At 43.2% G+C, this 13,941-nt stretch overlaps 1 protein-coding gene across 1 annotated transcript in view; it reads left to right on the top strand.

Moving 5' to 3' along the window:
• Positions 1-13,941, top strand: part of LOC102202511 (ryanodine receptor 3) — a 107,461-nt gene that overhangs the window by 70,889 nt on the left and 22,631 nt on the right. The window contains 27 exon segments of the mRNA XM_013913275.1: positions 358-461; positions 628-763; positions 985-1,171; positions 1,314-1,422; positions 1,512-1,632; positions 2,110-2,279; positions 2,599-2,819; positions 2,993-3,083; positions 3,754-3,894; positions 4,377-4,540; positions 4,673-4,751; positions 5,355-5,444; positions 5,558-5,704; positions 6,984-7,046; positions 7,205-7,280; positions 7,560-7,683; positions 7,820-7,935; positions 8,037-8,104; positions 8,200-8,321; positions 8,498-8,547; positions 9,507-9,567; positions 10,846-11,084; positions 12,054-12,135; positions 12,226-12,356; positions 12,683-13,006; positions 13,212-13,452; positions 13,544-13,631. Coding sequence (XP_013768729.1) covers positions 358-461; positions 628-763; positions 985-1,171; positions 1,314-1,422; positions 1,512-1,632; positions 2,110-2,279; positions 2,599-2,819; positions 2,993-3,083; positions 3,754-3,894; positions 4,377-4,540; positions 4,673-4,751; positions 5,355-5,444; positions 5,558-5,704; positions 6,984-7,046; positions 7,205-7,280; positions 7,560-7,683; positions 7,820-7,935; positions 8,037-8,104; positions 8,200-8,321; positions 8,498-8,547; positions 9,507-9,567; positions 10,846-11,084; positions 12,054-12,135; positions 12,226-12,356; positions 12,683-13,006; positions 13,212-13,452; positions 13,544-13,631 — 3,545 coding nt within the window.

The following is a 13,941-nucleotide window of genomic DNA, read 5'->3' as shown; positions in this document are numbered from 1 at the left end:
GTTCGCATGAACGACTTCACTTATTGCTCATAGGTTACAGCAGGTTATTTAGTGCTACGGGGAAAAAAAGATGAAAACTGAAACAACTCTTGTGAAATCAAACAAGCTGTGATATAAATAATGTGCAGTGCTATGTTATGTCCTAATATGACTGAGTTGTTCAGTGCAAACTGGTAAGAACCCTAAAACTAAGGCAGCTTAGCTTCCTGTTACATTTTAAAAAGTGGAAATAGCACCCCCTGCTGTTTACACATTATTTTAAAAAGCACACGTGGGCACAGGGTAGCTGTCTGAACAGTAAGACACAACAAAAATGACACTAACTATCTGAGCCTGTGTGGGTGGATTGTGTTGCAGCTTCGCCAGCTATGAGGGGCTCCACTCCGCTAGATGTGGCTGCTTCCTCAGTGATGGACAATAACGGGCTGGCTCTGGCACTTGAAGAACCTGACCTGGACAAGGTGAGTTTAAGTCACTGTGTAGTCTTCCTGCTTGATTCAGAGAGAAAGACAGTTTGGACTTGAGGACCTATACATGCATATTAAGAAAGAGATACCTACGGTAAGACCACCAGGGAGGGAATGCACAGATTATTTGAGCTACATGATGTGTGTAATGTATCTTTAGGTGGTCACCTACTTGGCTGGCTGTGGTCTTCAGAGTTGTCCAATGCTTCTGGCTAAAGGTTATCCAGACATTGGCTGGAACCCCATTGAGGGAGAGCGCTATCTGTCCTTCTTGCGGTTTGCTGTCTTTGTGAACGGTATGTCTGCATTTATTGGTTTCTCCCTGATTTCATCTCTCACTTGTTCTGTCTGTTTATTCTTGTGCCGCTCCTGTCTTTAAACGCACAGAGAAACGTAGCAGAGATTCAAAAGAACTGCCGTCGCTTGCTTAAGGCGAAGTCTACTCAGATGTTGTCTACTCATGCTGAATGGCGAGCATCTCTATTCTTGCACGTGTCCATATATGTTCGTGTTGCAGGCGAGAGTGTGGAGGAGAACTCGAGCGTTGTGGTGAAGCTGCTGATCCGTCGTCCGGAGTGTTTCGGACCTGCTCTGAGAGGAGAGGGAGGGAACGGTCTCCTGGCTGCCATGAAGGAAGCTATTAAGATCTCTGAGACGCCCGCTTTGGACCTCCCAGGCTCCGTCCAGGGAGTTAGCTCTGATGTGTAAGCCATAAAAATCAAGCAAATCTTATAAAATCAATGCCAAGGCCTTAGCCTTCAGATTAACTGCTTTAACCAGCCCCTGTTGATTTGTGTCTTTGCTTCAATGCCCTTAAAAATGTTTCTGCTCTTTTCCCACTGTTAGGTCTGGTGATGGTGACGATGAAGAGGAGGTGGTCCACATGGGCAATGCCATCATGTCGTTCTACTCTGCTCTCATCGACCTGTTAGGACGTTGTGCCCCTGAGATGCATGTAAGTTTCTTAGAAAGTGTCACAGGTTGTTTTTCATGGAATTGCTTTGTTGTATTTTCCTCTGATTCACTTGCTTTTCCCGCCTAAAGCTCATCAACAAAGGGAAAGGCGAAGCTCTGCGCATTCGTGCTATCCTGCGCTCTCTGGTGCCTACTGAGGACCTCGTGGGAATCATTAGCATACCGCTCAAAATGCCCATTACTAACAAAGGTACTGGCTAACAACGTGACGTGTGAGCATGTGCATGTTACAGCATGTCACACACAGCGATTCCCAAACTATGCACGTTCAGTGCAAGGCGGGAAGTTATCGATTTCACTGCTCATGCCTTTTTAATCAGCGCGATGCTTTAGCGCACGCTGCCGTGGCTCTGAGTGAGCCAGATCATTTCTATAGCGGGCTGTCTTGCTCTATTGATTGATCTGCTTAAGCATGGCAAGACTCGCCTCTTACATTTGCTGCTGTGAGCATTGCCACACAAGCTTTGTCAGCAGGCCAAGAACCAAGACAACGAGTCAAGGGTCCAGAAAAACTGCTGCGTGCGTGCGGCCTAATGAATACGCATGGCTCTCCTAATTAGAAAAGACTTTCCATTATGAAGTGCATGCTGTTCCCTGGGTATTTCACTGCTTCATGCTTGCGTGGATCACAAAACTCCTCTTTGTTATGTCTGCTTCAAACTCCTAGATGGGTCAGTGACAGAGCCGGACATGTCGGCGAGCTTCTGTCCGGACCACAAGGCCCCCATGGTGCTGTTTTTAGACAGAGTGTATGGCGTGGAAGCCCAGAGCTTTCTGCTTCACCTGCTTGAAGTTGGCTTCCTCCCTGACCTGAGGGCTGCTACTTCTCTGGACACGGTAGGCGCAGCTGATAGCAGCGTAGGAGAAAAGTAATGAGTAGCCAGCCACCGTAACACGAACTTCAAGGAGTTTCTGGATCGATAATATCAGGCTCTGTTTTATAGCAATAAGAAGCAGCTCATTAAGCCAAAGCTCTGCTTTAAATTTGTTTGATTAATGTCATTGCTCTTTATTCTTATTAATCAACAGTACGCTTATAGATTACAACAAATAGCTGGAACACATCCATATGTTGCTTCTTTCAAATTGCCTCCTTAAAGTTTTAATCACTGTATATCTGAGTTTTGACATGTTGTGTGACCTTTTCCCCCTACAGGAGGGTCTGTGTACCACTGAGACAGCCCTGGCTATGAACCGCTACATCGGGTCAGCCATGCTGCCCCTCCTCACCCGCTGCGCCCCTCTCTTCGCTGGCACCGAGCACTACGCCACCCTCATAGACTCCACCTTGCACACCATCTACCGCCTGTCCAAAGGCCGATCGCTGACCAAGGCGCAGAGAGATGCGATAGAGGAGTGTTTGCTGTCTGTTTGCAAGTAAGAAGCGGAAGAGTTAAAAAACCACTTTTCCAGAAGTAGTAAAGACTAACAACTTATCTTAACCATCTTTTTGAGTCAGTGTGACGCGCAAAATTGGTCAAAGTCTGAAGATGTTTAAAGGCAGCCCGAGTGCAGCAGAGCTCTTATCTCTCTCCCGCCCTATCCCGCAGGCACCTTCGTCCCTCCATGCTGCAGCAGCTCCTGCGCCGCCTCGTCTTTGATGTGCCCTTGTTGACTGATTACTGCAAGATGCCTCTAAGGGTGGGCAACAGTTTCTTCGCTCTTTCATTCATTTAAATTCCTCCGTCATCCTTTATTTCAGATCCTCTGTCACGCTGCCCTCGTGTTTTTGTTTTCGCTGCTTCCCGTCGTCCTAATTATTAATTACTTCTTAATCGCCGTCTTCTCCTTTATTTTAAGTTCTCCCTTTCGTTTCTACATGCTCTTTTTGTGTGGTCCATGTGGTCGCTGCATGGTCCCGCTTTGCTCTCATACGTTCATTAGATTTTCAACTTGGTGGGGAGCTACCAACAGCTCATTTCCACTAACTCTAATCAATGTAATGGTGCCTGCATTCGCCCCTCTCGCTCTCTTTCACGCTCACATAAACCCTCCCAAGGTGCCACAGCTGTAACGCACCTGTAAGAAGTGTTAATCAAAGTGGGGAGCTATAGGAGGGGAAAAAACAAAACAAGGGGGTGAAGTAGTGGACTGTCGGGCTTGTTGGCTCTACGTCTCGACTCTGTCTCTCAGGCAAAGAAACCCTGGAGATGTAATAGATTGCGGCTGGCCCACAAAAGTGTTTCTTACTCTAAGTTGTGCTGATTTTGGAAGAAGTGATTCCCCTGTGCGGTGCCATGTGTGGCAGTGTGCATGCTTATTACCTGTCTTTGAACTCGCTAAGCATGTGTGTCTTTCCTGTGCCCTCTAGCTGCTAACCAACCACTATGAGCAAAACTGGAAGTACTACTGCCTCCCTTCAGGCTGGGGCAGCTTTGGAACAGCCTCTGAAGATGAACTACTGCTTACCAAGAAGATCTTCTGGGGAGTGTTTGACTCTTTGTCTCAGAGGGTGAGGGAAAGTCCAAATGCTCTAAAAACACGATAAACCGTTCAATAAAAATCCCATAATTCATGCAGTCTTGATTAACATGTATGTATTCGAGGCACTACTTGGGTATAAATAGGTTTAGGTCTATTAGCAATGCAGATGGTTGGACTCAGCACATCTCTCTAAATGCCCACTCACGAAAGGAGGCTTTGCAAAGCGCCGGTCTGAAAACATCAATATCTGGACAGCCGTCATTGATCCAAAGCCCCGAGCACGCCGGTCCCTCAGCTTTTAAGAATAATTCTTCATTAACGTTTCTTCCGCTTGCCTCTTGCTCTTTCTTTAAGACTGGAGTGGCTATACGACTTTATTCAAGTTCAGCTTAAATTAGCAGTGGAAGACATTACTTGCATTTGTTAAGTAACATTTTTATTTGCAGAGCTCTATAGGAGGAGATGCAATTTCACATTCAGTCCTGTTGCTTTCCTTCTTTCCTCATGCAGAAGTACGACCCCGAGCTGTTCAAGATGGCCATGCCTTGTCTCAGTGCCATAGCTGGAGCTTTGCCGCCAGACTATGTGGATGCCTCCATTAGTACCACTGTGGAAAAGCCTGTTTCTGTGGATGCTCAGGGCAACTTTGACCCCAAACCAATCAATACGGCTAAGTAAGCCATTCTGAAGGCAGACACCAATTAGAAACCAATGCACACAAAAAAATGCAGCCACACACTCTGCGTAATTTCATTAACATGCATTTTGCACATACTTGCAGACTAACTGTCAGCTTTTTATTCTAGCATCGCTCTTCCAGAGAAACTTGAGCATTTTGCCAACAAGTACGCCGAGCATACCCATGAGAAATGGTCTGCAGAGAAGGTAAGAGCCTTCGCCGAGTCAAATGGCTATTAAATGATGCAGTTTTAGAGCAGGCCACTGCTGTTATGAGAAAAGAGCAGGGCACTGCGGAGGATGATAATCAGTGGAGGTGGATTTCAGCTACATGAAAGTGAATAAAAGTAACAAAATTAAGTCAGTGCTGTACATCATGATATCAGCGTATCCAATCAGGGTCCCTGGAAGGGGTAGGTGGAGCCTAGCCCAGCTGTCTTAAGCTGATAAGTGGAAAAAAGTGGATGGATGGTTATCATGATATTTTCTTTTCTTTCTCCTGTGTCACAGTAATGCTTCCCCCTTGGCGATGCCTCCTTCTTTGTTAGAGTCGAGGGATTGCTCTGGCATGCTGACAATAACTTTGGTAGAGCCATAGTAGAGAGCTAATGCGCTCTCTTGTGCCAGCTGCTTAGCCTGCATTGTCTCATTCGTTAAAGTTTTTAGCAAAAGCTGAGAGCAGCAACAACCATGACACGACAAAAATATGATGTGTGCTTAATCTCGTACTCAGTCTGTCAAATAGTAAATCTTGTCCTCGGGAGACTCTGAAGGCAATCAGGTTGCTGTCACTCTCTGCTTGCGCCTCAGGTGCTGCTGGGGTGGAAATATGGAGACTGTGTTGATGAGAAGGCGAAGACTCATCCTCAGCTGAGGACCTACAAAGGCCTGACGGAGAAGGTACAGTATGAAGAATGTGATATTTGTAAATAATATTAACTTTAAAGAGATTAGGGCTTTTAAGGCTCATGAGGATTTTTTATTTGTTCTCCATTTCTGTCTCTCTGCTTCAGGAGAAGGATATTTACAGATGGCCTATTAGAGAGTCCCTGAAGAGTATGCTGGCAATGGGGTGGAGTATCGATAGGACCAAAGATGGAGAGAGCATGTCTCAACAGAGGGAGACTGAGAAAATGAGAAAGATATCTCAGGCCTCACAGGTACGATGCAGGGATGGAAAGTGTTTCCAAAGATTGTACGGTGAAAAATTGCTCGTCTCCAGCACAGCTGTAGTTGCTAATTTGCTTTCCTGTTGAGGAAATCTTGCTTGACTTGACTATGATTGTCAGAGAAGTAGTATAGATGTATGTGATTCCTTACAGTCAAAACACTCAACAGCTACTTTTTAGCTGAATGAATTTAGGCTTGTACACATTGTCATGACGACCTGCTGAAGTTCAAAGTGGATTTAAGTGACTTGCCAGACAGTCTGGTCCGAGTATTTCAGAAACTGCTGATCTACTGGGATTTTACTGGCATCTACTGGGATAGGAACTATCTCTATGGTTTACAAAGAATGGTCCTAAAAAGGCAGAGTATCCGGTGAGCAGCAGTTATCTGGGCCTCTGTGATGCTAGAGACAATTGGCAGACTGCTTTTAGTTGGCAGGCAGCAGTGACTCAAATAACCACTCGTTACAACGACAGCAACATATGCAGAAGAGCATGTCCGAACTTGTTGAACCATAAAACAGATGGGTTACAGCGGCAGGTACCACTCCTGTCAGCTAACAGGAAAGAGAGGCTACAGTTCACCCAAGCTAACTAAATGTGAAGAACAGAAGATTGGAAAGATGTTGTCTGATTATATGAGTCTCAATTTCTGCTCATTCAGATGATGGTATAAATCATTTAAAGCATGGATTCTACAGCATGATCTTATATGGACGGTTCAGGTCGGTGCTGTTGCTGTAGGAGATATTTTCGTGGCATGCTGTGGGCCTCTTAGTCCAGAATTTCATAGATGAACGTGAATGAATTAATCGTTAACGCATGAATATATGCCACATGCACATTTAAGCAGGTTAAAGGCACAAATGCAGAATCCCTGCGATCCTAACAGAACTTTGAATGCTGAACTTCTACCTGGTAGTGTCACTGTGCTGTTTTTCAGCTTTAGAGGTTAAAATCAGTTAATTATACTGTTATAACTAAACAAGAATTTATTTACATTTCAGAAGTGTGATCTTTTTTTTTATCTAATCATTACTTGTAAATAAACTTAGCAATGTTAGCTGTATTTACTTTACATTTTCTAGTTTTCGTACAGGACCACCAACAGCACAGTACTAATGTTACTAATCACCTCCTTCAATAAGCCCAAATACACAAAATAATCCTTAAACACAGGCTATTAAGTCTTCTGTTATCCAACGTTCGATTTACAGATAACAGCACAATCAAGCTCAGACTCTCACCGCAAACTTACATGTGTTTTCAGGCTAACGGCTTCAATCCGAGCCCAATAGACACAAGCAACGTGGTTCTATCCAGAGAGCTGCAAGTGAGTGACCCCACGTTTGATTTGTTGCACTTCTTCCCTTTTTCATGTATCAAAGGACGCCTCAATCTGAATGCGAGATCAAAAGCAATCCTTCCTGCATGCAAATGAGTAATGTGGGCGGGATGTGCGTCTCACTTCAATTTTGTCTTGTTTTGAAGGGGATGGTGGAGGTGGTGGCTGAAAATTACCATAACATCTGGGCCAAGAAGAAGAAAAGTGACCTTGGAAGTCGAGGTGATTTGCTAATGAAGCCGATCAGAAATGCGTACTGCTTAGAGACGCATGAAAAGCAGACAGGAAGAGTATGTGTGTGTGTTGGGTGGGTGGGATTAAAGTGCTGGTTGTTGCATTTAAATGTGTTTGGGAGCATATGCACGCGTCTGCCTCGCTGGTCTTGACTAACTCGATTCAGCCGAGTGGTGCTCTCCGGTTCGCCATCTGCCTTCACGGAGACGCTCAGCGGAGAGAGACGTGGCTAATCGTGTCTGAACAATAAGCTGCTTGTGGTTTCAGGAGGGGGAACACATCCTCTGTTGGTGCCCTACGACACGCTGACGGCCAAGGAGAAGGCCCGCGATCGAGAGAAGGCTCAGGACCTTTTTCGCTTCCTGCTAATCAATGGATATAGCATCACAAGGTCAATACAAACAGAAGCTCTCTCTGATGTTGAGTTAAGGTTTTGCAGAAAGTTTGAATGAATTTATAACTAGCCGTGGAATCCATCACCAAGGTTTTACCAACATTTCATTTATAGACATCTTCTTATGTTGCAGAGGTCTGAAGGACTTGGAGCAGGATTCCTCCTCCATGGAGAAAAGGTTTGCCTACAAATTCCTCAAGAAGCTGCTCAAATATGTTGACTCAGCCCAGGAATTCATTACCCACTTAGGTATGACAAAAATAATACTAATAATAATACACAAGATATGACTAAAGCAGACTTTAATCACATCAAATAAGCTTCTTTTTAAATAAATATTCTCAATCCAGAAGCCATGGCTGTCAGCGGCAAGACAGACAGGTCACCTCATGAGCAAGAAATCAAGTTTTTTGCCAAAGTAAGAAAGCAGCACAAATACTGCATGTGGAGAGCTCGTTCAAACATGATGCGATTAACCTGACCTGGCTTCTCATCGTCTTTGTTGCCCTTCAGGTGCTCCTCCCTCTGATTGACCAGTACTTTAAGAACCACTCTCTCTACTTCCTGTCCTCCCCTAATAAGAATCTAAGCAGCAGCGGCTATGCCTCCAACAAGGAGAAAGAAATGGTCACCAGGTACCCATTTAGTTGATGTACATGCAACAGTGCAGCATGTTGCATGATTATTTCTTGTTGCCATATTCTGCTTGAAATTAAATTGAACTCTTAACTTGAATTACTACTCCTCTGTTCATTTACTAACCCTGATTTTCTGATTTCATTGCTATTTCTTTAATTCCTCATGCCTCCAGCCTCTTTTGTAAACTGGCAGCTCTTGTCAGACATAGGATTTCACTCTTTGGTAAGCCGACTACTAGTATCTGGTCAGGTGTGTGTATGTGTGTGTTTGTGCTGCCTTATGAGCTTTGTTAACATCACCTTCAACATTTTCAGCTTAAAAATGTGAACACAGATGTGAGAGAAAGAGTCAGGCCTTAAGGGAAGAGTTCTTGCCCAAAGCTACTGTAGCATGAGAACCTGAATGCTTTACTTATAAACATGAAATATGACACCACTTTAGCTCAATATAAATATTAGAAGCAGCCAGCCTGACTTTGCCCAGCATCTTTTTTTTAGCTATGTCGCTAACTTAGTTTATGTGCTGACCCAAAGTTACTATAATTCCATAACATATGCAAGAAGAGGAGCTGTTTCAGCAGCTGCTGGTGCCAGACTCTCTGCCTGGCGCCATGCATCAGACATGGCACATGGATTTGAAATGCAAGAAAATCTAATTGGCTGCTGGCTCTAGAGTGGGAGTAAAGCGAGTCTTTATTTCACTATGTTGGAACTCTTTAAGTAATTATGCATATTCTAAGTCTTTGATGTTTAGTTATATTTATATTTTCATCCAATTCTTTCTGTTAAACATTATATTCATTTTATAAATGTCTGGAAACTGAGCTGTCATCTGACAAATTGTCCTCTGGGGACAACAGCCAGTGTCTTGCTACTTCTAGTGCAGTGATCAGATAAATGTCTCCTGTGCTATACTTGTTACTATCCTATAAGTGAATCTGGATACATTTTAACAAGCTAAAAGAAGCAAAATCAGACAATATTCAGTAGCTTTGAGTCTGTATTGCTGTCACATGAATCAAATGGAAATTGTTTTGACTGCACATCCAGCTAAGGGGGCTTCTTGAATGTTGTGTTAATCTGAGAGGCTCAATACAGACGAATGAATCATTCTAAGACAAGAAAGAAACGAGCGTGTATCCACATCATGATGATGGCTTATGTGTTCTTGGTGTTTCGTAGGGAGTGACTCCACCACCATGGTCAGCTGTCTGCATATCCTGGCACACACACTCGATACCAGGTTGGTGCAAATTTTGGTGCTAACTTTAAAAATTAAAGGAGATCAATTTAGCCAGTTTATGTTTTTTTCATTTGTTAGTCACTTTTTGTACCATAACTTGCACTTTTACGACTAATGGGAAATACATCATTTCATTTTGACTATAAGACACATAAAACAACAATAATGACCATGTTAAGCACATGTTTCCAATAGTAATGTCTGAAAAGTTATGATTTGATATGTTTTCTTCCTCATACTCCAAACCTTATTTGTGCTTTAATTAAAAGCCTGATATGTAGAGCATTTTATTCCCAAAGACAAAGATATTTTCTCTTTTTTCCTGGCTAGAACATTTTATTTCTGGAAAAGTAGATTCCCAAATGTAAAAACAACAACCCCAAAACGTTTTTGAACCCAGCTTCACTGAATATTCACATCCTGGAATGCATTCAGATTAGAGCACATTTGCAAACAAAACAATAAATAATCGACACAGGAAGGTTTCATCATGATATTTTTTGTAAATATTTGCCTGTTAAACTCTGAAAAACAGATGATTTTAAATGTTATCTCAGTTGTGCTTAAACAATAATTGGTTTGAGAGGCACTGAAAAGCAAATCTAACCTCTGCTGAGCCCTCGAGAGGCGTATATTTGTCTTTTAAACAGTTTTAATTCGGGAGTCTTATGGGAGGCACTGGCATTAACAAAGAGCCTCCTTTGCCATTTAAATAAGCAACACAAATTTCATGCAGCACATGTTGCCCAAGGCTCACAGTGTTCTTTAGAGGCAGTGCACTGTTTCCTAATGCAGCGTACACATAATGAGGCTAAATTTGCAACATGTTATTGCGCCCTGTTTGTGCAGAAGATGCCCACAGACTCTCTTTCATTTCTCCTTCCTTCTGGGATACGTTAAAGCTTAACAATAGGCAATTCATTTGCCAATGTTACGAACTGTGAAATGCTCAAAACAGACACACTAATCATCTTAATGCACCGAGTGCTGTGCCGTTTTTCTTAGGTCTATAACAGGCATGCTCACCTTGGACTTAAATATTCTCCTTAGTTTATTAAATAAATCATTCATGTTTGAGTGCGAGGGCAGTCGGGTCGATACTCACACCTCATATTTCATGACTAAAGCCTTCACGTGCTCTGAGAGTGGAATAATTGCGTTTGTGAGCGCGCTCCACCGTGGGTAAACAACGTCGTCCTTTGCATGCCAATCTGTCCCCCCTTGTGTTTCTCCTCATTCGGTTTCAGTTGTTCATCACGCTCTCGTTCACCCTAACAGGACAGTGATGAAGTCGGGCTCCGAGCAGGTGAGGGTGGGGCTGAGGACGTTCTTCGAGAACGGCGCAGAGGATCTGGAGAAAACGTTCGAGAACCTGAAGCTGGGGAAGTTCACCCACTCCCGCTCGCAGATGAAAGGAGTGTCGCAGAATATCAACTACACCACCGTAGCTCTGCTTCCCATCCTAACTGCTCTGTTTGAACACATTACTCAACACCACTTTGGAGTCGACCTGCTCCGTGAGTCCTGACAGCAAAGGAATGATCAAACGTGTTGTTTGAGAGGTTGCAAAGGAAGGAAAAAAGAGTCAAATGTCAGTGTTAAGTTTATTGTAATTCATGATTTTATCTTTGCAGAGGTTTTTCACAGTCCATTAGAATATCATATCAGTTTAGCTTCACTTTAAATTTTATGTAATGAAGTACTTTTTGCTCTGACTCTGGTTAGTACCTCAGGTCACATTTCACTCATTCTGCTCCAGAGACATGCTCAGTCATGTGAACCGGGCTGTGTATAACCTTGGAGCGAGTATTTGTAACATATAGTACTATGCAAAAGTCACCTCGCATTTCTATATATTTTGCTTTTAAGGAGTCGGACATTCTTAGAATTTTTTGTTGTCTTGATAGTTTCAGTTTTTCTGAAGATTATTCAAAGTTTTCCTTTGGATGCTGTTTTTCCACTATTATCACTCCAGTCTTTATACTTGGCCATTTGCAGGAATGTTTACCAATTTCAAATCTTTAGGCACTTTGTTACCACACACATTTTCTTCGCATTTCTTTTAGCTGACTCTACAAAAAATGCAGAAACAGACACAGTTTTGTAGACATAAAATTCTATTTTTTGCACCAAAGATCTAATTGCTGAAAACTTGGCATGTCTTGGTGTTGTCTCGGCTGGGCAGCCGGTGTGTTTGCAGTGTGGACCCAAAAGCAGACTTGGGAGAACAGGAAATGAAGAGTACTGAAAAGCGAGTTGTTTATTAGGCTGAAAACCAAAAATAGAAAACACACAGCAAAGCAAAACAAGGGCGGGACTAAACTAAAAGCTAAACTTGGAAAAGTTAAGCTAACTATGAAAACGATGACATGGGAAATGAACACGAAACTGAACAACGCAAAACGTAGACGTGAGATAATCCAAATTCATTTACAGATGTCAAATTTACTTCCTCCAGCTGATTTCTAATCGTTCTATTTTCCTAGTGGATGACGTCCAAGTGTCCTGCTATCGAATCCTGACCAGCCTCTATGCTCTGGGCACTGGGAAAAACATCTACGTAGAAAGGTATCCTAAGGTTAAATGTTGTATTCACTGATAAAAGCTCCAATAAAGAAACATGCTGACCTTTAATTAAACTCTCTTTGCGTCCCTCAGACAGCTGCCAGCTCTCGGTCAGTGTCTGGCAACTCTGGCCGGCGCCTTGCCTGTTGCCTTCCTAGAGCCGCAGCTCAACCCGTACAACCCCTGCTCAGTTTTTAATACGAAGAGTGCCAGAGAACGAGCCAGTGAGTCATATGTAATTATTTCAAAATAAAAGAGATTCTAAATTCAAGCATTTATCATCATGACCTCTTTTTGCTCTCAAACATTAGGATTTATGAATCGCCTTAATTATCACAATCATGCAAATAAAATTGCAAATACCCCTTATTTGTCTCTTTTTATGTCATCTTCTCTTATTGTCTAACAAGCATCTTATTGATATGAATGATGCCCCGCAGATGGATAGTGATGATGTTGTGGGGTGTTCATTACTGATGTTCGAAAGAAGAAATCCTAAATGTGCTGGTGTGAATTAAATCTTCAAATATCAGCCCCTGTTGTGTTTTAGCTCTAGGAATACAAGACTCAGTGGAAGAAATGTGTCCTGGCATGCCACGGCTGGACCGCCTCATGAAGGACATCAATGACATGGCAGAGTCTGGAGCGCGGTACACAGAGATGCCCCATGTGATTGAGGTGGTGCTGCCCATGCTGTGTAACTATCTGTCCTACTGGTGGGAAAGGGGTCCTGAAAACCAGCCGGCCAGCGGAGGAAGCATCTGCTGTACCACAGTCACCTCGGAGCACCTCAGTCTGATTCTCGGCAACATCCTCAAGATCCTCAACAACAACCTGGGCATCGATGAGGCCTCGTGGATGAAGAGAATTGCAGGTGTGGATCTGTGAATGCTGCCACTAAACACTAAATGACTGAGTCATGAGGAATGATTAAGAAAACGGGGAAATATATTTACCATCATTTTTAGCTATGCAGATGTTTGCATGCTAAATTTGAATTTGATCGTGGTAAACATTATATCTACAAAGCTTACATTAAAAAATCAAATATAAAATTTTTTCTGCCTTTCACCGTTCAGTGTACGTACAGCCCATCATCAGCAAGGCCCGTGCAGACCTGCTGAAGAGCCACTTCCTGCCCACGCTGGAGAAACTAAAGAAGAAGACAGTGAAAGTGGTGGCTGAGGAAGAGCTCCTCAAGGCCGACTGTAAAGGAGACACTCAGGAGGCCGAGCTGCTCATCCTGGACGAGTTTGCCGTACTCTGCAGGGACCTGTACGCGTTTTACCCTATGCTCATTCGTTATGTGGACAACAACAGGTCAGCTTGCTGAGCAGTAACTCGTGGAGTTATTTTAAAGATGCATTTTGAAGTTGGTTTAAAGTGTGATCATCTGTCTGTGCCTCTGCAGGTCAAGGTGGCTGAAAGAACCAGATTCAGACTCCAACGACCTCTTCAGGATGGTCGCAGAGATATTTATCCTTTGGTGCAAGTCACATGTAAATGTTCTGATTTATTACATGTTATATCGTGTCTTTTGTCCCGTCTCCCACCCCTCACCCCCAACCGTTCATGGCAGATGGCCCCGCCCCTCTCTGAGCTGGTTCTGTTGGAAGTTTCTTCCTGTTAAAAGGGAGTTTTTCCTTCCCACTGTTGCCAAAGTGCTTGCTCATAGTAGGTCGTCTCATTGAATAGAGTAGAACTTTATTAAACCCTATGGGGAGGACCCCTCAGAGAAATTATGAACACCAGTTCACCTTAAATACAAATTAGAAAAAATACCAAGCAGGTACAAATATTTAAGAAAAG

This window comes from Pundamilia nyererei, unplaced genomic scaffold (genome assembly GCF_000239375.1).
Source record: "Pundamilia nyererei isolate P.nyererei 1_Seehausen unplaced genomic scaffold, PunNye1.0 scaffold00123, whole genome shotgun sequence".
Taxonomy (NCBI): Eukaryota; Metazoa; Chordata; class Actinopteri; order Cichliformes; family Cichlidae; genus Pundamilia; species Pundamilia nyererei.
The sequence above is the reverse complement of the archived record's forward strand: the minus strand, read 5'-3'. Positions and strand labels throughout refer to the sequence as shown.